The following is a 24,029-nucleotide window of genomic DNA, read 5'->3' on the forward strand; positions in this document are numbered from 1 at the left end:
CCAAACAAGGGACCCACCTCTCTGCTAATCGTTGTTGTCATGGTTTTCACTGTCATCATTATCGTAATGACAATTGAAACAGCACTGTAAAAAGGAGTCTTTTTGGTGTAAAATATAGAATGATCATTTTAAAACTTAATACTTTCCCCTACTTATAACTAAACTTCAGTGGTTTCCCATCCTACTTCAAATAAAATCTAACCCCCTCAGCCTGGTGGAGTGGTCAGCTGTTGGTGTTGCCAGCCTGCCCTCCAATCCCCACTCCCCTTCTTTTGGTTTAACACCCTGAAGCTTCCGCAGGGGACCCACTTTCCTCATAGTCTTTGCATATATTCCAGATGGAACTTTCCTCAGATGTGAAGTGGGTGCTTTCCTCAAGACTGACCAGTCAGCATATCCATTCCCCCAGCCTCAGGGATAGGTTCAGGGATGGAACCATGACCTCTGTTGACCCAGTGAGGATCAGGTATGAGAATATTGTGGCTGGTGCCTGGGTGGCTCAGTCATTAAGCATCTGCCTTCAGCTTAGATCATGATCCCAGGGTCCTGGGATCAAGCCCCGAGTCGGGCTCCCTGCTCCATGGGAAGCCTTCTTTTCCCTCTCCCACTCCCGCTGCTTATGTTCCCTCTCTCGTTGTCTCTCTCTCTCTCTCTCTCTGCCAAATAAATAAATAAAAATCTTAAAAAAAAAAAAAGAGAAAATATTGTGGCAATTCTTAGAAAACAAGTACAATCTTCTAGGATTGCAAAACTGCTAAGAATTTTTGACTGAATCTTGCAGTCTTTGTTAACTGGTGACATTCTTGCCACATCTTGCTTTTCTGGAAATGAAGCAAAGTCAGATAAAACAGAGAAGGGGAGAGAGACAGATTGCCAATGACACCAGTCTGAGCTCATTTCTGTCTACATTTGATCTTCTCAGACACCTCGAGCCAGTTTTTAATTTGTATCCACAGAAGTTCAGACTATTTACACGGCTCGAGGGCTCTGTCGTCTCTTGATCTCTGTATCTCATCTCATGCCTCATTCCCCCTTTCATCTCTGTATGACAGATGATCTTTCCTACCCAAGTGACTTTATTCTTACTGTCCTTTTTCCCCCTGAATATTCTTCCAAATGTTCTCCCCTGGCTCTTCCTCCACCTTCAGATCTCAGCTTAAGTGCTGCTCTTCTCAGAGATTTTCCTGACTGTCCGACTGGGCTGCACATAGCACACACACTCACGTGCTAGACCATGAGTCCCCGGAGGGCAGGCACCGAGTGTGACTTGTTCAGCATTGTTATCCCGGGCCGTGGCATTGCGCCCGGCACACAGTAAGTGCCACAGGAATATCTGGGAACGAGTTCCTTGAATGTGCCAGACTTGTTCTGCTTTGCCCTCTGCTTAGAATTCTCTTTCCTCCACTCTTTGCAAAGTGACTTATTTCAGTGTCAACAGAAGTATCTTTTTTTTGGAAAGCCCCTTCCCGGTTGTAAAGTCTAACATGAATGCCCCCACATCCCAGCTTCTCTATCATGTCATTCTGTTTTGTATTCTTCATCATACTTTCACATCCTGAGGTTATCTTGTTCCATTTTTCACTTATTTATTTTCTGGCTCCAAACAGAACATAAGCTCCATAAGAGCAGGGACCATGTTTGTCCCCTTCAAAGCTTCATTCCCAGCACCCTCAGCAGTGCCCGGCACATAACGGGCTCTCAATAAATATGTGTTGATTGTCTGATTGAATGAATGAATGAATGAATGAATGAAAGCCAAGCATTACAGTTTGGAATCATTGAGTGCTTTGCATATTGTCACAACCATCTTATGAAGTAAGCATTTCCTATTAGCCCCATATTACAGAGAAGAAAACTAAGTCTAAGAGAAACCATGTAATTTGCCCAAGGTCACATAATCAGTAATTTCAGAAGCTGGGATTCAAATTCAGATGTGCCTGTTGTGCAGATGACAATTCATCATCTACTTATCAAAACACGTTTTATTACTCCTAATGTGACTTTGGAGATCACAGCCGGGCTCCAAGTAAAAAAATAGGATTCCTACCTCTCCCCTTTCCCTCTCTCCCATGGACCTTATCCTATAAAGACAGAGTAGCTGGACTGCTGTGGCTCCTGCCCCCCGCCCCCCCAGATGTGTGTGGTGGGGCCTGGTGGGCTCACCACTACACAAGGAAGCAGGGGAGGGCACATTATTTTTGGGTTTCAGCTCCAAAGCAGGGGCTGGCCTGGGCTACCACTAGGACCTTTCTCCTAAACTCACTAATCAGAATGTCTCTCTTCCCAAGGGGCTGGTGCTCAGGGAGTGGAGGGAGTGAGGGGTCTTAAGAGAATGGCAGAGTTATTTTCCTAATACTTCCAAGAAGGCCAAAGTTTCTATTTTATGGATGGAAGCCATAACATGGGGTGGGGGAGATAGTATTTCCTCTGCTCCTAGGCTGATTGTACAAGCAAAATCTTCCACTTATAGTTGATGTTGGAGGTAGGGGTGAACGGTGGGAATGGGGCGGAGGAAGGGGAGTGGTGCAGAGAGATATTATCTCCATTAGCAGTGCCAGAGTTCAGCTCAGCTAATGTAAGCAGATCCTACCTAAAAAGTCACTCAGGGCCACTGTATTACTTTGGAGTGTGGTTCAACTCCTCCCCAGAGCAAGGCCCCTGCTGGGCAGCCTGACCTTTCTGCACTTTGGTTTCCGGGACCCCTAGGCATCTCCTCCAGCTAGTCTTCACGCCCTGGGCCTCTGTGTCACTTCTCTCCCTGGTTATTTCAAGATTACACAATTGACAAAGAGCAGCTTGAATGCAGATAATATTTTACTTATCACCATATCCTCAGGTCTTCTCAGAGTCCTGGCCTTCTAGGAGCATCAGAGTGTCTTATGAAAGGCAGCGTTGCTGGAAGCCTTCTTGGTGCTCCCAGGCGAAGCTGGGTGTTTCTCAGGACCAGGGCGCACGTTGGCGGAGGATAGCTCACTGCTGGATAAACTGAATTCTCATTCACCTAGGAGCGTGCCTGCTTCTCCTCTGCTTCCGATCCTAGAGGGCCTTAAATAACCCCAAATGGATCCCCCCCCCCCCGCCAGTATTTCCAGAAAGAGGGGCATAGGATAGGCACGTTTTGTTGTGGGGTTTAAACATAAAGGAGTTCAGAGCTGGGAAGTGTCTCCTTGGTCATATACAAATTAGATCAGACTGACATCATACATCCTTTTGTCTTTTCCTAATTAGAGAGAAAGTGGAGGAAGAGGAGAATGGGGAACTTGAACGCAAATTCTGGCTGCTCTGAATGCATCCTGGTCCCTGTTCTCTTTCAAACTCATAATTCTCAAGGCATCGTTCATTTGTAAATAAGCACTGCTTTGTGAGGTCTCAGGAAGTTTCCTACTGGTTTTCACTATGTAATTTTCCGGTCTGCCTTTGGTACCCTCGGTGTCAGCCCACCAGAGGATGTCCCAGCCCCTTCAGTATCCAGGACGGTGCCTTGCACGTAACAGGTGCGTGCAGTAAATGCTTGTGAAGGAATTTCTTTCTTCGGAAGAAAGAAGTGAACCTGAAACATTTCTCTCAGGCTGAGATATGAATCAGCTAGTCAGCGCAAATTGTGTTTCCATGCTCACCAGGTGTAGGCAACGGCTTTCGCTGAGATTGAGAAATTCATCGCTGGAATATAATAAAGTGGGCGGAGAGCTGACGGCTCGAGCCTCGAGGAGGAGGCGGAGTCTCCGAGAGTTTGAGTATTTTCGTCCAATCAGAAGGAGGCGGTAGGAGCAGAAGGGGGAGATAAAAGGGGAGCGGGAGATCAAGAATCCTGCCCAGTTACACTAGCCCGGCAGCCGGAACTACAGCTCCTTAGGTGCTTCTGCCCCGCGAGCAAGCCGCTGACTCCGAGGCCGACTCCAGCAATGGCCTTTGCAAATCTGCGGAAAGTGCTCATCAGTGATAGCCTGGACCCTTGCTGCCGGAAGATCCTGCAAGATGGAGGGCTGCAGGTGGTGGAGAAGCAGAACCTGAGCAAAGAGGAGCTGATAGCCGAGCTGCAGGTAGGACGAGCGGGAGAGAGACAAGGGTTCGTTGGCATCTCCTGCCGAAACCCGCCGGCCCGCGCCGGGGCCAGCGCGCCCCGCCCCCACTCCCTGTCCCCGGTTCCAGTCATTCCTGGGGCCTCCCGAGATTGGGGGCTGGGGGAGGGAGAAGCAAACTGTGGCGAGCTGCAGGATGCAAACTTTGTGTTCAGTTTGCAACCGCGTGTTTCACGTCACTGCAAAGTGCAGGCTGCTCCAACTGGCCCTGCAGGCTGCCCGCGGGATGCCAGCTCGCGCCTCCCCAGAGCCTTCGCGCACAGTGGCCCTGGCAGCCCTGCACGGCGGGGGGAAGGGGCGCCAAAGGGGCTTCCGCGCGGGGAGCCCAGGGACCCGCGATCCTTCCCGGACTAAGTCCTGCTTAGTCCCGCCGAGTCCAGCTTTCCCCGGGGCCCCAGCCTGTCTCGTGGCAGCTGGAGAGGCGGCAGGCAAGGCGGCTGGGCTAGGGCAGCAAACGCCGTACCCGCTTTTCGTCTGATGCAAGACCGCCGCGAGTTTTCCCCGCCCCTCGGCCTCCTGGGAGCCGTCGGAGGAAGTGGGGGGGGGCAGGCGGGGGGCGCCGGAGGTCCCCCGGGCCGCCCACGCAGCACCTTCCCGCCCCCTCTCAGGGATTCGGGCTTAGTTCCTGCCCGCCTGCCCCACCGTTGGCCTCAGTCGCTGGTCAGGAATCAGACTCCGATCCCAAACGCCCCCAGGAAATTTCTGTTTCTTGGCAAATCATTCTCAGACATGTATCAGTTTGTCGTGCTGCATACTTGGCGCCGTCTACTTCAGATCCTTCTCTCCCTGTTCTAAGGGTCCTGTTTGTAAGACTTGTGAGGTTTCTCTCCCATGTTTGTAAGGTGCCCTCGTGCAGGACATTTACTTTGTGAGCTCGTGACTCCAGTTCCCGCACCCAGCACGCCAGGGGCTGATGTCCCACGTTCAGTGGATTCTCCCCCCCACAGCCCCGCTCTGCCGCCTACTCCCAACCTCGCTCAACCCCCGCCCTCTTCCACCCCCTCCATTTTCTTCCGAGAGGGCCCCTTGAATGACACCACAGAGGCAGCTGTGCCGGAACCACATGGAAACTGTGCTCCCTTATATCTGCTGCCGTGTTTCAACACGATGCGGCCCCCCACCCACACCCCCTCCACCGCCATGGTGCTGTATCTGAGTACTTAAGAGAGTAAGTCCCCTACTGTCCTGTACTTAGAGAAGCATCTGAGTCCCTGCCTTCAGGAAGCTTGTGGACTAGTTAGGGAGCCTGACCAACACCCCCAGGACACCCCAGGATTGAACAGATGGTACAGTACTTGAGTGCCAAGGGAGACCACCCAGCAGCCTAGCCCCTGCCTGCTCTGCTGCTCTGAAAGTAGAGAAAAGGGGGATGATTAACCTAAATTGGGTGGGAAGACAGGGGTCATGACCTGATCCTTGGAGCAGGATGGACGGGAGGCAGGCACCTTCTGCTTGTCCCCTCCTCTTTTGTATGCGTGTTGTCAGGGCCTTGGCTCAGGGCAATGGCCAGAAGGCAGTGCCGTGGCCTCTAGAGCTGCCTCTGATCCTCACCTCCACCAGATCGCCAGATCGCCAGAGCACCAGGTTGGGACGAGTGGCCTCACTTGGGGCTTTGCAACTTTCTTGTGGAAATTAGAAATCTGAATTTGTATGATTTCTGGGGGGGGTGGGGGCAGGTGGGATAAAGGCAGAACTGAGAAGAACGGGAGTCCTCTCCAGCAGGGCGGGGGTGGGGGTCCATGAAGTTGGGAAGTTGGCTGGGTGGGTTGCTGGAGTCTGGCCTGCAACTTGGAGGACATTTTAAAGGCACTGAAAACTCCAAGCAGGAGAGGAGGGAGGAGTGTTTGTCTGCTGGCTGGTGTCATGCCTGGGCTGTGAGGGGAGCCCCCAGCCTTTCGTCTGTCTTTGTAAAACATTTGCTTCAGAATGCAGGATAGCGGGGCACCTGGGTGGCTCAGTGGGTTAAAGCCTCTGCCTTCGGCTCGGGTCGTGATCTCAGGGCCCTGAGATCGAGCCCCGCATCGGGCTCTCTGCTCGTAGGAGCCTGCTTCCCCCTCTCTCTCTCCCTGCCTGCCTCTCTGCCCACTTCTGGTCTCTGTCTGTCAAATAAATAAATAAAATCTTAAAAAAAAAAAAAGAAAAAGAATGCAGGATAGCCCACCTGGGCAGCCCACTGGAGGGGCCACATGTCCACACTGTGTCTTTTCATTCTGGGTGGAGAGGTGTCCACATTAGTAGTGCCCCTTGCCTTCGCCCACTGAAATCTTTAATACCGCTGGACTGTGGAGCACATTGCCTGCCCAGGCCTGGCCTCTGTTCCCACACCTCGGTGTTCTGGGCAGACACGGTCTGCTCTCGCTCATTCTGTGGTCTGGAAGTACAGTTACCACCTCCCCCCACCCGCCCCCCCAGTTGAGAATGGTGCTTTTCAGACTCCAAGCGAGTCATCATCGCACATTGGTGGGTAGTGATGTTGGTTTACTGGGTCGTGATTAGCATTTTAAAAAACAAATGAAGTGAGGCAGATAGGCTCAGTAGGGTGCCCTGAAATTTGTTTCAGTTATATGGGTAGTGGTGGTGCCTGTGTGGTTTGTGAGTATAAAATCACAACTTAAACATATGTTTCTTACTGTAAGTCGTAGTCAAAAAAGTTTGGAAAACACTGGCTTGGAACAGCGGAGCATCGTGTTCAGAATTCACAAAACTCTTGGGACTCTCAGCTTGAGGATTCTTTTTCTCCCTCTGCCCCTGCTCCTGCCCCAGTGTGTGCACTCTCTTTCTCTCTAAGCTAAAAATAAATGAATCTTTGAAAAAAATTAGCAAGTTCTCAGCCCTTGCATTAGGGCTTAATTTGCAGAAGTTAAATAGACATTGACTAAATCAGAAACATGCATATTGTGCCAAGCAGTTCCTTCCCGCATTGCCTAGCTGGGGAACAATGACATGGAGAATTTGGCTTTGCGTCTGATTTAAGTTAGAGGCACCGGCCATGCTGGAGCCCCCCTCAGGGCCAAGTCTGTCGTCCTCGGGAAAGGAAGCGTGTTTGAACTTGAGAGATGTGAATGGCTTTCTACTACTGAGTTAGCATAGTTTTTCTGGAACAACTATAAGAGTGGCCATTTTCCAGCTCTAAGGCAGCTGTGGAGAGCAGTTGAGAGCAGAATGGGTGAGGTTTTGAGAGGGGCCAAAATGGCCTGCAGGACACAGGGGAAAAGAAAGTCGTAGTCATGGCAGACAGCACTGAGGATGTGGGAGGATGTGCTTTAAAGACCCGCAGTTTGCATAAGTAGAGTAGAGGAGCAGGCAGCTTGGGGCCAAGCCTGGATGGATGCTGTGACCTGAGGAGGGTATGGTATGGGGGGAGGGGGAACAGGGGTTTTGAGGAGTCACCACTATGTGCTAATCGAATGTATCAATTGGTGATGCAATTGAATGAACTGGGGGGTGGCAGAGGGTGTTAGGAGACCTTGAAAGCTAGTGGATCCTGGCAAGTGGGATGTCGCGCTCAGTGTGGGTCCAGATCGACTGAAGGGGAGTCTCCAAAGGCAAATTCCCTGCTTGGGACAGGGGAGATCTGAATGAACATCTCTACTGGTCCGACTGGAGATTCTTCAGACTTCTGGCTTCAAAGTAAGCTTACTTCAGAGTAAGCATCAAGGCTGGGCCTGTTCAAGGCTAGTTGGGATGTTTCTGTGCTTGTCCTAGGCCTGCGAGCTTGGGGTAGGGTCCTGGAGAGCCTGCAGCCCCCACTTTGGAATACAGATTCCTAAGGTTTGGGGAGGGTGGTGGTGGCTTTTGGAGAAAGCATTCAAGGAGGCCAGATTCTTGGGGGCCCTCAGAAAAGGACTTGGGCCTCAGATTTGGGCTCAGGAATTTGATACTAGAGCGCCAAGGTGAGAAGATTGTGACCCTTTGGGTGGTCCTGCTCCAGGCCTGCTTCTTGTCAGTTGGCCCTTGGTCCTGGACTGATCATTTCCAAGGAAGCTTGACATCCTCAGTGTGTTACCATTGACCCTAGGTGCCAGAGCTGGCGGTGATGGAATGCACCGTGAAAATGTGCTCGCACACCACCAAATTGCTCTCTCTGGGTTGTGCAATTTATAATCCTTTTCCCCTGCACTCTCACCGACATTGACTATTACCATTTTTCATTTTGTCAGTATGATGCCTGAAAAATCCCACGTTTTAAAATCTACATTTTATTATTTTTTAAAGATTTTATTTATTTATTTGAGAGAGAGACAGAGATAGCAAAAGAAAGCACCATAACTGGGAAGGAGAAGGAGAAGCAGACTCCCCGCTGAGCAGGAAGCCTGATGCTGGGACTTGATCCCAAAACCCTGGGATCATGACCTGAGCCGAAGGCATATGCTTCACCGACTGAGCCACCCCGGTGCCCCCAAAATTTATTTTCTTGATATCTAGTAGTTTAAGAGTCTTTATAAATTACTGGCCGCTTTGTATTTCTCCTGTGAATTGCCTACTTGGACCTTCGTCCATTTTTACACTGGGATCTTCAGCATTTAAGAAAATGATTTGTAGGAAGCCTTGATTATTTATGGTGATGAGTCTTTGTTCTGTCATGTATAGTGCAAGGATTTTGCCCCATTTTAAGCCTGTCACTTGTCTAACTTTGTTTATGGGATCTTTTCCATGAGAAATTTACATTTGAAAATTGGTAGAGCATGCAACTCTTTTTTTTTCTTTTAAGATTTGATTTTATTTATTTGACACAGAGAGAGAGAGATCACAAGTAGGCAGAGAGGCAGGCAGAGAGAGGGGGGAAGCAGGCTCCCCGCTGAGCAGAGAGCCCGATGTGGGGCTTGATCCCAGGACCTTGAGATCATGACCTGAGCCAAAGGCAGAGGATTAACCCACTGAGCCACGCAGGCGCCCCTAGAGCATGCAACTCTTTGATCTTTGGGGGTCATGGGTCCTAGAGCTTACTTAAAAAAAAAAACAAAAAAACAATTGACATTTGAAAAGTTATCAGTATCAAATTTATCAGTATTTTCTTTTATGCTTTCTGGGATTTATGCCTTGCTTATGAAGCTTACCCATCCTAAGATCATAAAAATATCCCCTTACATTTTCTACTAATGCTTACTTTTAAAAAATTCTTTAATTCTTCTGGATTTTTAAAAATCTGTAGTGAGGTTTTTTCCTGACTTTTCCTAATACCTTTTATTGCATAGCTCTTCCTTTCCCCATCAGTTTGGCATACATGGGTTTGTTTGTCTGTCCCAGACATACATAGGTCTGTTTGTCAGGTGCCTATCTAGTTCTCTTGATCAATTTGTCAGTTTCAGAACATTTTTCTCCTGTCTCTCTCCTTATTCTTAGGCTCTTAAAACTCTTGAGTGCTGTCATATAGATCTGATGCCTCCTTATCACAGTCAAGAGAAGGTATTTCCCATGGTTGATTTTGATCATGTTACGTGTTTGAATTATTTAGGGAAGGAAGGTGGTGTGGGGAGAATGGTGAGGGTAGGTTTCCACCAGCCTCTCATATCGCTGAATTCATGTATTCAGTGCAAGTGTTTTAGCATCAGCTATAGAGATAACCCTGCTTTAGAGATATAAAATATAGATGAGGAGACCGAATTGGAGATCAGACAGAGGACACCTGAACGTAAAACAGATGATTGAAAGGTTGGGGGAGGGTGTGATATTGAGTCCAGAGTTGTTGGTAAAGGTTTCATGGAAGAGAAGTTTACTGTGCCTTGCCAGGTTGGTAGTAGGTGGCCAGGCAGGGGGAGCCTTTTCTTTGGAGCCAAGTGCAGTGGACTTGAATGTGGGACAGTCAGCAGTGTCCCCGTCTGCCCAGGCATTGGCTGATGTTCAACTAGGCTGCTTTATAGGGAGGAATTCCAAGCACCCTCAAGATTCCCCTGGCCTTGGCCAGTGTTGGCAGTCAGCCCAGATGGGGTGGCTCCTGTTTGGTTGCTCTAACCTTTCCATGTCCGTGGCCTTATATATTCTGAAGTCACAGCATACATGTGTACTGGTGAGTTTTGGGGTGTCTGGCAGTATGAGCCTCTTGAAGGGTAAGCTGTGACTTCTTCATCTTGGCTTGACAGAGTCTAGCATGATGCCGGATGCATACTGATCAGACACCCAGTAGATGGAAGGAGGGCATGGAAAGGGCAGGAGGAGGGGACATGGGCATCCTTAGTCTTGGTGGGCTTCAGTGTCTCATCTGTGAAATGGAGTTGGACCAGAGGCTTATCAGTGTTGCTTGGAGCGTCACGTTCTGAGTCTCTGTTTCCAAACTGCACACCTGAAAGGGCTTGGCGAGGCTGGGAGGGGTCCTGCATCTGGCTGTCTGTGGAAATTGCAGAGATGTTTACATCATTGGTGTCAGATCAGACGTGAGAATGACCTGAGGGTTCCAACCCTCTTATTTTATAAATGAAGACCAGGAGTGGGGGTGGGGTGACTTAGCACTGTGACCACAACCCCAGCGTCCTGGTCCCCAGCTTGCTGCTTTTACAACAACACTTGCTTCTTTACCAACCTTGGACAGCCATTTTGGGACAGAGCGTGTCCTTGCTTGCTCTCCATTTCTTGGGGACTCTTCTTGGGTGTTCAGGCAACAACGTCCTTATTCTGAGAAGATATCACTGGATTCTGGATCAGCCTAGGAAAGACTGTCTTGGGGCTAGCTTAGCCCAAGAAAAGCAGCTATGATGAATCCAGAAAGTACTTATTTTTTGCATATGTATATTTTGAGTCCAAAATTGCTGGCGTATCTGAGCAGCTATAGACCAGTTTAATTGTTCTTCCTTCCTGCCCTTACTTCGGACTCTATTATAGGAAATGTCTTTCTTTCAACAGTTTGTCTTTTGTTCATGTCTTAGTTATTCAGCCAGCCGGTACTTACTGAGTGCCTTCCATGTGCTGGTCATTGGGGCTTTCAAAGTAGAGTTCAGTCCCGCCTCGTCCCTTCAGCTTCACGGTGTCCGATGGCGGAGGTGCTGTCCACTGGGCATGAGGCAGAGAGAGTGTCTGGCTGTACCTGTCCTTTCTCACTTCCTCCTCACACATGTGAGGAGACCGTGTCTCAGGATCATAGCTCATAGGGGATGGAGCTTGGATTTGACCCCAGGCCTGCCTGCTGGCATCCCCTGCTGGGTGTGGTTGCCATCTGCTTCCTTTCTCTGAAGCTATCCACCCAGCCAGCATGCAGGAACACTCACTTTAGGCAAAGAGGGGCTAGGAGGTCTTGAGGACCCACTGTGGACCCAGATGTTTCTTTTGCCTCAGGACTGTGAAGGCCTCATCGTCCGTTCGGCCACCAAGGTGACTGCGGATGTCATCAACGCTGCAGAGAAGCTCCAGGTGGTGGGCAGGGCGGGCACGGGCGTGGACAACGTGGACTTGGAGGCTGCCACCAGGAAGGGCGTTCTGGTCATGAAGTAAGTCGTGGAGCTCGGCAGGGGTGAGGGTGGAGGCTCACCGGGCAGGGGGAGGGGAGCTCTTCAATTAGAGAAGGCGGGGTCATCCACAAGGATGCCTGGGCCAGGCTGAGTTCAGACAGGTGGTCCACACTCACAGCATTGGAGTTCCCCAGGTTCTTGACAAGGAGGCTCCCTTTGTGATCTCAGATCCCTTCACAAACCTGCTCTGCAGACATTTGAACTGCAGCCTGCTTGGGAATCAGAAGAACATTAGTGAATTTAGCTGCATTTCCTGCCTCAGCACTCTCTGTTTTTCTGGCTGGAGCCCGGTGTTAATTAGCTCTGGCTTGCTTGGTCACCTGCCCCAGGCAGGTACATGGGGTTTGCCAGCTGAGTGGCTTTGCATTCTTTCCCTTCCTCACGGCCCCTCGCCCTTCGGCAACCAGGACCCCCATTTTTCTTTTCACACTTTGGTACCTAGAGAGAAAGGGTCCTCCCTAGAACGGTTTTTGCAGAAACTCAGCACAGAGATTGTGACTTGCACGCCAGGCCTTGGCCACACATGCTGCTCGTTCCTGTCTGGCACTTAGATGGTGTCACAAGGTAATTATAGCCCTCTTCTTCGTCCCCAAGCCCATTCTCTTCCCTTGGGAGGCTCAGTGTCCTCAAAACCGTTCCCTCCCTTGCCTCCACTTCTCCTATAGCGTAGGAGTTAATTGGTCATTGGGCTGAGGTGAATACCCAGCTGAGGGAAGGTGGAATGGTAGCCCTTCCTACCCTCTTGGCCTGGGTACAGAGGCAGCGCCCCCCAGCACTGCAACCCTTCCTGCATCCCAGTACAGCCGGTTCGCAGGGTTAGGCAGGAAGCTAGGTGAAAGGATGGACTCTGAGAATCCTTTTCTCTTGCCTTTTTTTATTTTGGGGGGGGAGGATAGGATCTCTTGACTTTTCCCTCCTTGTAACCTTCATTTCCAGAGGTGAAAAGATCCAATAGAGGAAAAAGGAGGGTGAACATGTATGTTAATAAATTATTCCAAACCAAGCAAACAAATAAAAGAGCCTTTGAGAACGGGAAAATAGTTTCATGGGTTTCAGCTCTTTTCTCCTTTCTGTGAAGTGGGCCGAGTCAGCATGGCCCCGTGCGTTAAGGTGTTAGGAAGCTTTCTCGCTTCAGAACTTGCTGAGAGATAGGAGGAGAAGTCAGACATGTGGAGATAAAAATCCTAGCTTTGTTGCTGACAGAACCCGGGCTGGGCAGCTTGATGAAGGTGTGTGGGCAGTGGGCTGACCTGAATTTGATAGGCTTGCTCACCCATCTGGGGCACGGCCTCAGGATGAGTGATGGCTCGATGCAGCAGGAATCTGTGCTCCCCGTAGGCAGGTGGATCCTGAAACAGGAGGAAAATGAAATGCTGAGCCACACATGTATCTCCCAATCAAGTGAGGCACTTCTCGGCCTTGGGAGAAGTGAGCTTGGGGAGAGAGGCCGGCTGTGTTTCCCTAACTGGAGTCCCTCGGTGTGACAACATAAAGCCAGGGTGGGGGTTTTCCCTCCAACCCTGGGATTAGGGCCGGTGTCCATCCAGGTGGGAGGCATAGGGTGGTGGTTTCTGTCTGGACAGGAATGGGAATATGGGGTCTGGATCCACTGATGTCTCCTTCCTTCTTCCATCTTTAGCACCCCCAATGGGAACAGCCTCAGTGCTGCGGAGCTCACCTGCGGGATGATCATGTGCCTGGCCAGGTAAGTCCCTGTCTTCCCAACAGAACCAGCCTCTGGTGTGTCCCTGTATCCCTAAATGAAGTGACCCGGAGAAGGGTGGAAACACTTTGGCTGGGCACCGTGTGCACTGCCAAGAACCTTCCAGGCCACCCGTCCTTTATGAAACACTCGATACCCTGTTCTGGCACACAAAGGTCAGGTGGCTTCTCGAGAAGGGATCGGGTGGGGGAGGGGCGCTTGCGTGGCTGCTCCTTTGCGGTGTTGTCTTTCCCTCCTCCTTAGGCATTTCCTGCAGTCCACACCATCCTCTGGCTTCTTGAACCTCTAAACCTTGAGCATGCGGTTTCTGCTCCCTGGAATATTCTTCCTCATCATCTTTTTTTTTTTTTCCCTTGAGTCTTTCCAGTACTTTATTTTTATCATACTCATTATTAAAAATCCAACTTCACATAGGTAGAAAACAAACAGTGCTCAGCATTTTTTATTTAGTTCGGAACATTTTTGAGTGAATTAATGCCAAAAGGTACCAGCCTCTGTACCTCAGAGACTTCTCATACCCCAGAGGTTCCCAGACTTTGCTGCACATTGATATCACCTGGGAGCTTAAAAAAAATGCTAATGCCTGGCCTGCACCCCAGAAATTTGTATTTAGTTGGGATGGAGTGAAATATGGCATGGGGATTTTTTAATAAACTTTTTTGGGGGGGAGCTTTAGATGTAGAGAAAAGTTGTAAAGATAGTAGAAGGGCCCACACACCTCATACCCAGTGTTCCCTATTATTAATATCGGACATTAGTAGAGTAAATTGGTCACAGTCAATGAACTAACATTGAGATATTGATACATGATTTTTAACTAAAGTCTTCCCCATCATCTTCATCCAAGTAACTCTTATTCTTTTTTTTTTTTTTAAGATTTTATTTATTTATTTGACAGAGAGATAAAGAGCACAAATAGGCAGAGAGGCAGGCAGAGGCAGAGGGAAAAGCAGGCTCTCCACTGAGCAGGGAGCTGGTTGCGGGCCTCGATCCCAGAACCCTGGGATCATGACCTGAGCTGGAGGCAGATGGTTAACCAACTAAGCCACCCAGGCATCCCTGGGTGACTCTTATTCTTCAAGATTAAGCTCGACTGTTAGTTCATCTAGGAAGCTCTCTCTGGGTTCCCTGGCTGGGCCGTGTCCCTCACTGATTGCCCTGGCCTCCAGGGCTTACCTCTGTCGCTGGCTTTACATATCTTTATTGTGATAGAATGGAGTAAAAGCTGTACCTACCTGTGGATTCTTTTTTTTTTTTTTAAAGATTTTATTTATTTATTTGAGAGAGAGAGAGAGAGCATGAGAAGAGAGTGGTCAGCAGGAGAAGCAGACTCCCCGCTGAGCAGGGAGCCCGATGTGGGACTTGATCCTGGGACTCCAGGATCATGACCTGAACCGAAGGCAGTCACTCAACCAACTGAGCCACCCAGGCGCCCCCCTACCTGTGGATTCTTAACACAAGGGAATCCAAATGGTCAAATGTCTTGCTCTTGCAGCAGGAATTCTGGGGGTGTCGGCCTCTGGAATAGAAGGGGACAACCTAGGAACCACTGGGTATGGCACAGAATGGGCCTGAGTTTTCTTGTATTGGGCAGTAGAATGACTGTATTGAGGACTGATGTTGAATAAACCATTGTGCGGTCAGTGGGGAGGGCAGGGAGTCCGCTAGGTCCCTTCACAGACCCTCAATCCTTAAACCAGGGGACCCAGGCAACAAGGACTCTACATCTCTACTTGGGCCTAAAACTTCTGGGGCCGAGAAATTACTCTTTTCCCCTCTTGAGACTTGTTCTCCCTCCTTCAGGGACAGGGTCTGGAGGAGTTGACCTTTGTTCTAACTCCTCCCCAAGATTTCTACCTGAGCTCCTAAGTATTCACTGCTACTCACTGGCCTGTGAAGAGAAGAGGAAACTGGAGAAAGGGAGGAGCAGGGCCAGTGTGCACAGCGGAAGGGACCAAGCCTGGAAGGGGCCCGTGAGCTGGCTGTCTGAATCTTCCAGAACATCTGGGCTGGATGGATTTCCCCTGGAGAAGCCTCATGCGCTGGTTTCACTTGTGCTATTAAATTCAGTGGTGTTTTTGTTTCTGTTTTTGAGTGACTGATCTGTAGCTCTCCATCTAATTAATTCTCTTACTCTTTTTCTGGAGATGGAAGGAAAGACTTGGGAGCCAGGAATGATTTTTGTCCTATTCCAGGACCAGCTTTATTTAAGAGAATAGGTAAAGGGGACACCTGGGTGGTTTAGTCAGTTAAGCATCTGCCTTTGGCTCAGGTCATGGTTTCAGGGTCCTGGGATCAAGTCCCACACTGGGCTCCTTGCTTAGCAGGGAGTCTACTTCTTCTTCTGCCTGCTACTCCCTCTGCTTGTGCTCTCTCACTATATATATGACAAATAAATAAATAAAATTTTAAAAAATAAAAATAAAGTGGAATGATTTCAAGGAAATGCCCCATTTCCAACCTCTTATCCAACAATTTCACTCATCAAAGATGCATCAAAATTAAGAACTAAGCACCCTATTAAGTAGGAATGGCCTAGGGGCATCTGGGTGGCTTAGTCAGTTAAGTATCTGCCTTCAGCTCAGGTCATGACATGATCTCAGGGGTCCTGGGATCGAGCCCCATGCAAGACTCCCTGCTCAGCAGGGAGCCTGCTTCTCCTTCCTCTGCTGCTCCCCCTACTTGTGCGTGCGCTCTCTCGCTCTCTCTGACAAATAAATAAATAAAAGGAGGAAGGGCCAGTCTGTCGTACCTTCTCGTGTGTCTGCTCAGACTGCTTTCCCAGCAGGGCAGTGACAGCAGAGTGGGCGCTGTGGCTGGAAGCTTGAGAGCATTGAGCAATGTGGGTGGAGGGAGGGCCTGGATGGGCCTCACACTGGGGGACTTTGAACAGACGGCAGAAGCTCCTGAAGTGCAGGGGAACAACAGTGACACAGAGAGAGAGAGAGAGGGGAAGGCAACCTCCATAGCTTTCATCTCACCTGCTTTACCTTCTCTTTCTGTAAGTCAGGATGGCTACCGCTAGGTTCTCGGTAAGCCCCTTGCCCACCTCGTCGTCCTTCCCAGACGCCCGGTGAGCAAGCACCCTGAAGTGCTAAAGGCTGGAGAGGACCCATGAGTATCTGGAGGGGGCTGGGGATGTCCAGTGCCACCTGCCCTCTCGGATGGCACTGTGGACCCAGGAGGGCAGAGCGCAGGGTGTGAGCCAGACCTGGGAGGAGATGGTTGGGCCCTGTCTCCCTTGGTCAGGGGCGTAGGAGCAGGTTCGCTTTGCTGAGCAGGGAGCACTTCCTCAAGACAAGGTCATTGCCCTTGGGACATGGCTGACACAAGGACCGTCTCCTGGGGCCTGATGGGCAGAGCAGCGGGATGGAGCTTCTTCCCCACGAGGCTCGTTACTGAAGCTTTGGGAGTTTGCCTGTGAGATTGCAGGAGCACAGATCTCCCCTCAACCTGATCCTCAGATGGAAGCATGTCCTGGCAATGTGTAGACATGAGAGAATGTTCTCTTATAAGAACTCAGTGAGATGGAGCATGGAAACAGTATGTTGGAGTCTCCCCTCCTTACACGCACGCACATGCGTACATACGTGTACACATGCCACTCTTGAGTTTGTGGCTGGGAGGAAGGACTGCTTTTACATACTTAGGAGGCTGACTGTGCTGGGAACGTGCTCGGCTTTGGGTCCATTCAGCTACTTCCGGTGGGATGGTGCTGTACAAGGGGTTGAAGCCCCCAGTTGTCTCTCCGTGCACTTGGGGTGAGCTTGACATGGGCTAAAGCATGTCTGAGTGTTTCTCATGGAGTGTCTGAAATAGAGCAGACATTAGGACCCCCATGTTAACCAAGAGGAGGAGATAGGCTGGGGAGGGAGCTGCTTTGGGACAGGAGCTGGTATGGATTTGGCACTCACCCACCCACCCAGTCTAGCCTTAGGGGCTTAAGAAACTCGCAAGGAAGAGTAAGTTCTCAGTTGTCCGCTGATACAGTGGAGGGTGTAGGTTGCGGCCTTGGATGGAAGAGCAAAGCAAAAATCCTTGGACTTCTGGAGCGCCTGATGTTATCAGAGCCCCTCGGTACCCCCATTTCATTAATCCACGAGCCCTGGAGGGTTGGTTCTTTTTACCAGCCTGGAGTCACTCAGTGGTTGGGGTAGAATCAGAGCCTTCTCCCAGACCTCTGGGAGCTGGAGACAAAAATCCTGGGGCTCCCACATCAGGTCTCGCTGATGAGTTTCCCTCTGCTGAATTCCCTTGACCCTCCTCCGTGTCTCTGCCCCTGAGCTTGGGGGAATGACCGTCAGAGGGGGGCGCTGTGCAGAACTCATGTCACAAGACTGCATGGGCCCACTGAGCCTGCGTCTGTCCTTGCAGGCAAATTCCCCAGGCGACGGCTTCCATGAAGGATGGCAAATGGGAACGGAAGAAGGTGAGTGGCCAGCCTTGCCTCGTCCCTCCCGGCTCAGCGGCCGGGGTCCCACTCGTGGTGTTTACTTCGGCCACTTTGCCTTTTGCTTCTCTGGTTGCAGTTCATGGGAACAGAGCTAAATGGAAAGATCCTGGGAATTCTTGGCCTGGGCAGAATTGGGAGAGAGGTGGCCACCCGGATGCAGTCCTTTGGGATGAAGGTAAGAGGTTGGTGAGCTCCTCTGACGTGGGGCTTCCTCGGGAGGGGCAGCTTTGCTTGAGAGAAGGTGAAGGCTTTTTCCTCGGAGGGTCTGACTGTCCTTCAGAGTCCCTGATGAAGTCGGCGCGGGCGCTGGGGAGGGGAGTGTTGGCTGCCGTTCTGGACACCTGAACTCAAAGTCTGGGTACGCTCCGTGGAGGTGCCTCAGCTCTGGGTCCCAGCGGAGCTGTGGGGTCATGCAGCCTGCCCATCTTTTCCTCGCCTGCCACAAGGGCTCTTTGTTTGCCTGTGTCTGTTGCCTGTATAATTCAGAGAAACAGGAGCAAATGTGCAGCCTTCTGGCAGAGCAGTCCTTCATCCATCTTCTAGCTCTGTGCCACAGTGTGGACGGACGGAGCGGTGATGATGTGAATGCTGTGAGATGGTGTTAAGGTGTGGTGGCTCGATCACCTCACCTCTTGCTCAGAAATCCTCCCTGACCCGTTTCCTCCTAGGACCTGGTTTCATCCTGTTCTGGGAACTCCATGGTTCTTCTGGTTGAGGGAGGGTTGTCACCCCCTGAGGCCCATTCAGGAGACGTTGCAAAGGGGGAGGCCGTAGAACCACAGGAGACAGCCCGTTGGGGCTGGTGATGGGGTGGCCAGGAGGGCCTGTGGACGTCTCCTTGTTCTCTCCTGGTTCACTGTTTGCTGTTGGGGGGATGGTGTGTTCAACCTGCGGCCGCGAAGGCTTTCGTGAAACAGAAAGGAGAACAGTTTTGACAGCCAGATCATTTCTAGAAAAGTTGACATAGCGCTGCAATGGCATTTTCCCTTTCTCCCCTTCTTCCTCCCTTTCTCCATGTCGGCCCAGCTTCATAGAGTTCAAGGGAACCTTAGAGATTAATCCTTAATTTTATATTGACGTCTGGAGTTGGTCCGTTTTTGCGCAGGCCTCCAGCAAATGGAAGGTAGACAAGAGCCCAGATAGGCTTCCCGTGGTACCACATTGAACCTCTTCCTCCCCCTCGTGTCCCTGCTCCCCCACCACATTTATTTATGCTGGCCAGACCACTTTCCTAAGCCTCAGCACATTTTTCTAGATCCCTGGAAGAGGGGGAGGCGGCCCTGCAGGATCCACTGATCATGAGGACAAACCAAAGCCAGGCCCTCCTGTGCAGGGCTGGCCAGGTGCCATGTGCCACAAGGAGCGCTTTCCCTTCCTCTTTTGTTAGGGATTGAGGGAAAGGCTTAGCTCACAGAGAATTCTGATCCTCAAAAAGCAGGGGCCTGCAGTTAAGTATGACTCCGAGTGCAGTAGACAAACGGGAGCGCCTTGCTGATGACACAGAGACTTGGGGGAAGACGTGGCTCCCCTTTCCCCACGGCCTCTGCTGGCTCACTGGGAGCCTTCGTTCTTAGGGACTTGAAACTTTGGGCCAGTGACTTACCCAGACAGAAAGCCTCGCCTCATTTCCTGAGTTGTGGAGGTGACTGGTCACCTTCTCTGCTCATCTGGCCCCGTTCAGCAACTCAGCAGCTGCGGCGGGCTTCGGAGTGGCCCAAAGAGGGAGGCAGGTCCTCAGCCCTGGGGCATGTGTTTGATTCAGAGAGGTCTGGCTCCTGCTCCTGAATGTGAATCCTGGTGTCTGGGCAGACCAGGTACCACCCAACCACATTCCCGGCGTGGCTTTGAGGGTGTGGGTGGTTTCGTCTGTCCCAGCACCTCGACGCTCCCCTGCGGGTTCTTCTGTCCAGATGTCTCTGGGGGTTCACTGTAGGCTGTCTTGCTTCTGGGATGTGATCTTTGTAAAGCAGGGAAACATGCCTTGGAATGGTCACCACCACCACCACCCCCCGACCCTGCCAGCAGTCCTGGTCATTTCGGAGTGGCCCAGGGGGCACTTTGACTGAGCTCCCTAACCTTTCTGGGTCCAGATGAATTTTGCCTCGGGGCAGACAGATGACTGAACGACATCATCCAGAGCTCCTCCGTTGATATTTGAGCTTTTGGGGAAGAGCAAGGTTTTCTAAAAGGCAAGGGAGGAAGATTCTTGAACAAGCTGTGAAAGAGATGGTTTATCAGAGTCCAGGCAGGAAACAATGATAAGTGTTTGCTAAGCACAGGTTGTTTTAAATCGCCCTTGTTCTCTCTTTGAAAACCAATATTAAACTGATTGATCAGGGTCATCCTTAGGGCTCTTATAATTTCATAACTGGATGATTTAGGACCCCTGCATGGCTCAGTTGGTTAAGCAACTGCCTTTGGCTCAGGTCATGATCCTGGAGTCCCAGGATCGAGTCCCGCATGAGGGTCCCAGCTCAGTGGGGAGTCTGCTTCTCCCTCTGATCTTACTCCCTTGTGTACTCTCTGAAATAAATAAATAAAGTCTTTAAAATTGTATTTTAGTCACGTAAGATGTGAATAAATCCTCACAAAAATTGAAATATAGATTCTTATCTCTTTGATAACCACCCTAGTCCTGGTCTCACAGGTAACACCAGTTTGGTGTGTATCATCTCAGACTTTTTTCTCTGTGTTTACATGGAATGCATACAGTTCTTTCCCTTTAGAGGGATCCTATGCCTATAGAAAATAGAATATTGTACGTGGTGTTAAGATAAAAATGTATGTCTTAGAACAAATAAATTTACCATATTTGTAAACTATTGCATGGAATTCTGTTGTGTGGACAGATTGCTTTTTATTTGGCCATTTCCTCAAGAATGGACATTTACATTGTTTGGAAATTTGGACTTGAGTAAGACATTGGTGAGATCTTTCCATGATACCCTTGAGGTTAAGATGGAGACTATGAGCTTGGTGCTAATGGTTTAGTAACTGGCTGAAGGATAGCTCTGTCTCAATCTGGAGGGAGATGGTATAGGATGGTGCAGGGCTCTGCCTTCTCCACTGTTTTCATCAATGGCCTGGGGGGCAGGAAGCAGGCAGAAGTGGGTAATTCTTAATAGTGTGGAATCAGATCCTAAGAGATAAGAAGGCTAGAATGATTGGCTATCCTAATAGGAAATTTAGCTAGAATCCCCATAAGTGCCCTAAAATGAGCCCCAACAGCAAGTAAACACATATTGGATGTAGAGGTGTTGTTAAAAAGTTTTCTAGGGCAGGAGATCTTCGGTTGACAAAAATGCAGTGTGGTTAATGGTGGCATGGCTGATGGAAAAGGTAATGTGACTTTTGGCCACATTAAAAGAAGTATGGCTTCCAGAACAAGGAAGGTGACATTCCTCACGCTCTGTATATGTCAGAATCTCACATACTCTGTGAGACTGCAAGCTCTGGAGATGGAAGGTGGTGGTGAGAAGCTCATGTCTGTACTTCCTAAGGAAGGTTGAAGGCACTGAGGTCTCTGAAACCCCATCATGACTTGGGAGGCCATCAGATAGCTAACAGGTGGTCTGTAGAAGAGTCATGCCATCTGAGGAGTGGATCCAAGGAAGACCAGCAGGTATAAGCCAGAGGGAACAGAGCTGCAGCCAGAGCTGGCCCCAGATGGAACGGAGAGAGAGAGTGTCCCACTACTACAGATACACACCCGAGCCTGGTTAAACACTTGGCCAGCATGTGAGGAAGAACAGTGAGCATTAGCTGAGAGGAAGAAGCAGGTGGCTTGAAAGCTCTGATGTCTCTGAGCACCCATCATTGCCTGTGGGCTACAGTTTTCTTTATCTGTGAAATGGTTTCTAGCAGCGAGTTCTCTGTGCAGCCATAGGAAATAGAGCAAAATTATTAAGGACTGTGGTTTGTTACAGAAACTTGGGAGAACCCTGTAATTAAAGAGAGTGTGGACCCGGCGGCATAGGGAGCCCTGAGTAGTTCCTGCTCGGGGATCGCTGCAAAGCACGTGAAGATCATCCGTATTACCCCCTTCCTTCCCTGGCCCTGGGGTCTTTCCCAGGCTGTCACGCAGGCTGTTAATCACTAATAAGGCTGTTAATGGGAGACTGACATCTGACCCGTTCCAGAGTATCGTGATTTAAGAGTGGACCCCTTTATGCAACAGGAGGGATCGGCAGAGACGCTTTTGTGCTCAGATGTTGGGGATGGACTGCCCCCCGTCCTTTCTTTGTCACTATCCAGTCCCTCAGGGAAGCGGGGATCCTAGGCCTTAGCTCTGCTAGGGAGCTTAGCCACCTGGCTCCCCAGCAGTATCCGGGGTGTGTGTGGTGGGGTTGGTTGGAGGAGAGCCTACCGAGGCTGCCCCTCCCAACCGGCACAGGCCTGGAAAGGAATCTTCACGGGCCATCTGAGAGCACCTGCTGGCATGCTCTGAGCCACATGGCGCAGATGTGGGTTTCAGGAGGGTTCTGGCAGCCTGTAGCCTGCTGGTGGTCTGAGTCATACGAGTCTGAGGCCCTATGGCGTTCCTTCTGCCTGAAGCTTTTTCTCAATCATGTTGCTGAAGAACAGGTTCTACACTTTGGAGACACAGCTCATGCATGCTGGCATGGCCCCTAGAATGTGTTGGCCTAAGCTAACAGGCCCAAGCCAGCCAGGAGCTGAGCCTTGTGTTCTCTTACGAAGGTCTTCTGTGAGGAGCAGGCCAGCATCTCTTACCAATTTCTTGGAGGACAGTTGTGATGAATCCAAACTTAGCCCAGAGGATTGGACATTGAACCCGAGATGCCAGGAGTCCCTGATTCTTCCAGGCCCAGCCAATGTTTACTGAGGTCTGCTGTGTCAGTTACTGTGCTCACAATGACCCTTGCGGGGTCAGTATCCTTACCCCAGGCTTACAGATAAGGAAACTGAGGCCCAGGACGCTTTTACAATAGGTTCAAGATAATAGGACTGGTAAATGATGGAACCTAGCTTAAAGTCTGTGTCTCCCGACCTCCAGTCTGGTACCCTTTGTCCTGCATTACCACCACCGTCTTTGTTCCTGATCCATGTTGGTTAAATGGTCACTGTGCTCAGCCTTACTCAGGATAGTAGCTTCCCAGGACGGCAGCTCCTATCACCTAGTCTGGTAACTAGAATTCCTACTGCCCTAGAGTACTGATTTTTTTTTTTTTTTTTAAGTTCGTCCCAGAGCCTCAAGTTCTAGAAAGTACCTTAGGGACACAGGGAGGGAACCCTAGAGAAAGATAGTAGGTGGTGGGGCTTCTGGGCCTTCACCTCTGCCTCTTTGGTCAGTTTTTAGATTGGGTTTCCATTTAAGATTTCATTGTGTGAAGGGAAGAGAGTTTGAATCCTAAGCCGAAAGATTTGGCCAGAGGTAGTAAGAGGGTGTGATAGTTAGACTCCGTTGTTGGAGCCTCCTTATCATGAAGGCCCCCTCTTTCTCCGGCATCTATTGCCAAGCCAGAGGGCCCAGGGCAGCCATGGTCAGCCTCTCAAGTCTGCCTACGATTCCAACTAGGAAGTGGCTCTGGAGTACCTCTGGAAAAACTAGGGTTCCCCTGCTGCCCAGCATCAGGAGTCTGTCCTGAGGCTGGGGTTCAAGTGGGGAACCCCTCCGTGGGTCTCCCTAAGGCTTCTCTATAAGAATAGTCTTCGGACGGTCCATATCCGGAATCGTTCCACCTTCCGTGGATCGGGACTTCTGACCCTTTCCAGGAGACGTCAGGACCCTACTCAGACACTGGTCTCCTGAGCCCAATGCTACTCTTTCCAGTCTCCGCAACATGGTCTCCTGGTATAAGAATCCCAGCTCCTGGTGGTGTTCAGCTCCCATCTGCTCAGGGTATCTCCAGTGAAAAATGAAAACAGTTTTCTCAGTCGAATTCTTCCCTGCAGTTCTCTGCAGGTGAGCAAGAGAAAGCAAGCTGAGTCACAGCCTGTTGACCACTGTGGGAGATGTGTGTCTCCTCCTGGCCCATGTGCTCCCCATTAGCTGCAGGCACCCGTCACTGGGCCAGGGGGTCTGGCTCGGCCCTCGGGACCCTTCCTCTCCGTGGCTCCATGTTGATTCTTGGCTCCCAAGAGCCTGGAAGACCCAGAGTAGGGTGGACTCACCTCCTTCGGGCTCGGTGTTGTGACCTCTGCTGGTATCTCCCCTCCTCTTCCCACTCACACGAACAAAGAACATCTGGATTAGAGATGAACGGGGCCATTCTTCCTGGCGGCCTCCAAGCTGGTGGCCAAAGGTGACATGGAGGAGTCCGGGCAGGGGTCCTGGGATCCTCTCTCCTCGCCTGGACGCTTCATTGTCCCGGCTG

General features: G+C 50.5%; 1 protein-coding gene across 1 annotated transcript in view; it reads left to right on the top strand.

Annotated features, from left to right (window-relative positions):
• The first annotated feature begins 3,763 nt into the window (after positions 1 to 3,763).
• LOC111142968 (phosphoglycerate dehydrogenase) overlaps positions 3,764 to 24,029 on the top strand; it is a 31,205-nt gene continuing 10,939 nt past the window's right edge. Inside the window, exons 1-5 of the mRNA XM_022496326.1 lie at positions 3,764 to 4,040; positions 11,346 to 11,497; positions 13,158 to 13,223; positions 17,616 to 17,670; positions 17,771 to 17,869. Of these exons, the coding sequence (XP_022352034.1) occupies positions 3,903 to 4,040; positions 11,346 to 11,497; positions 13,158 to 13,223; positions 17,616 to 17,670; positions 17,771 to 17,869 (510 nt within the window). The 5' untranslated portion in view covers positions 3,764 to 3,902. The remainder of the gene's footprint in view (positions 4,041 to 11,345; positions 11,498 to 13,157; positions 13,224 to 17,615; positions 17,671 to 17,770; positions 17,870 to 24,029) is intronic.

The sequence above is a fragment of the Enhydra lutris genome, unplaced genomic scaffold (genome assembly GCF_002288905.1).
Source record: "Enhydra lutris kenyoni isolate GAN:26980312 unplaced genomic scaffold, ASM228890v2 scaffoldscaffold9, whole genome shotgun sequence".
NCBI classification, from domain to species: domain Eukaryota; kingdom Metazoa; phylum Chordata; class Mammalia; order Carnivora; family Mustelidae; genus Enhydra; species Enhydra lutris.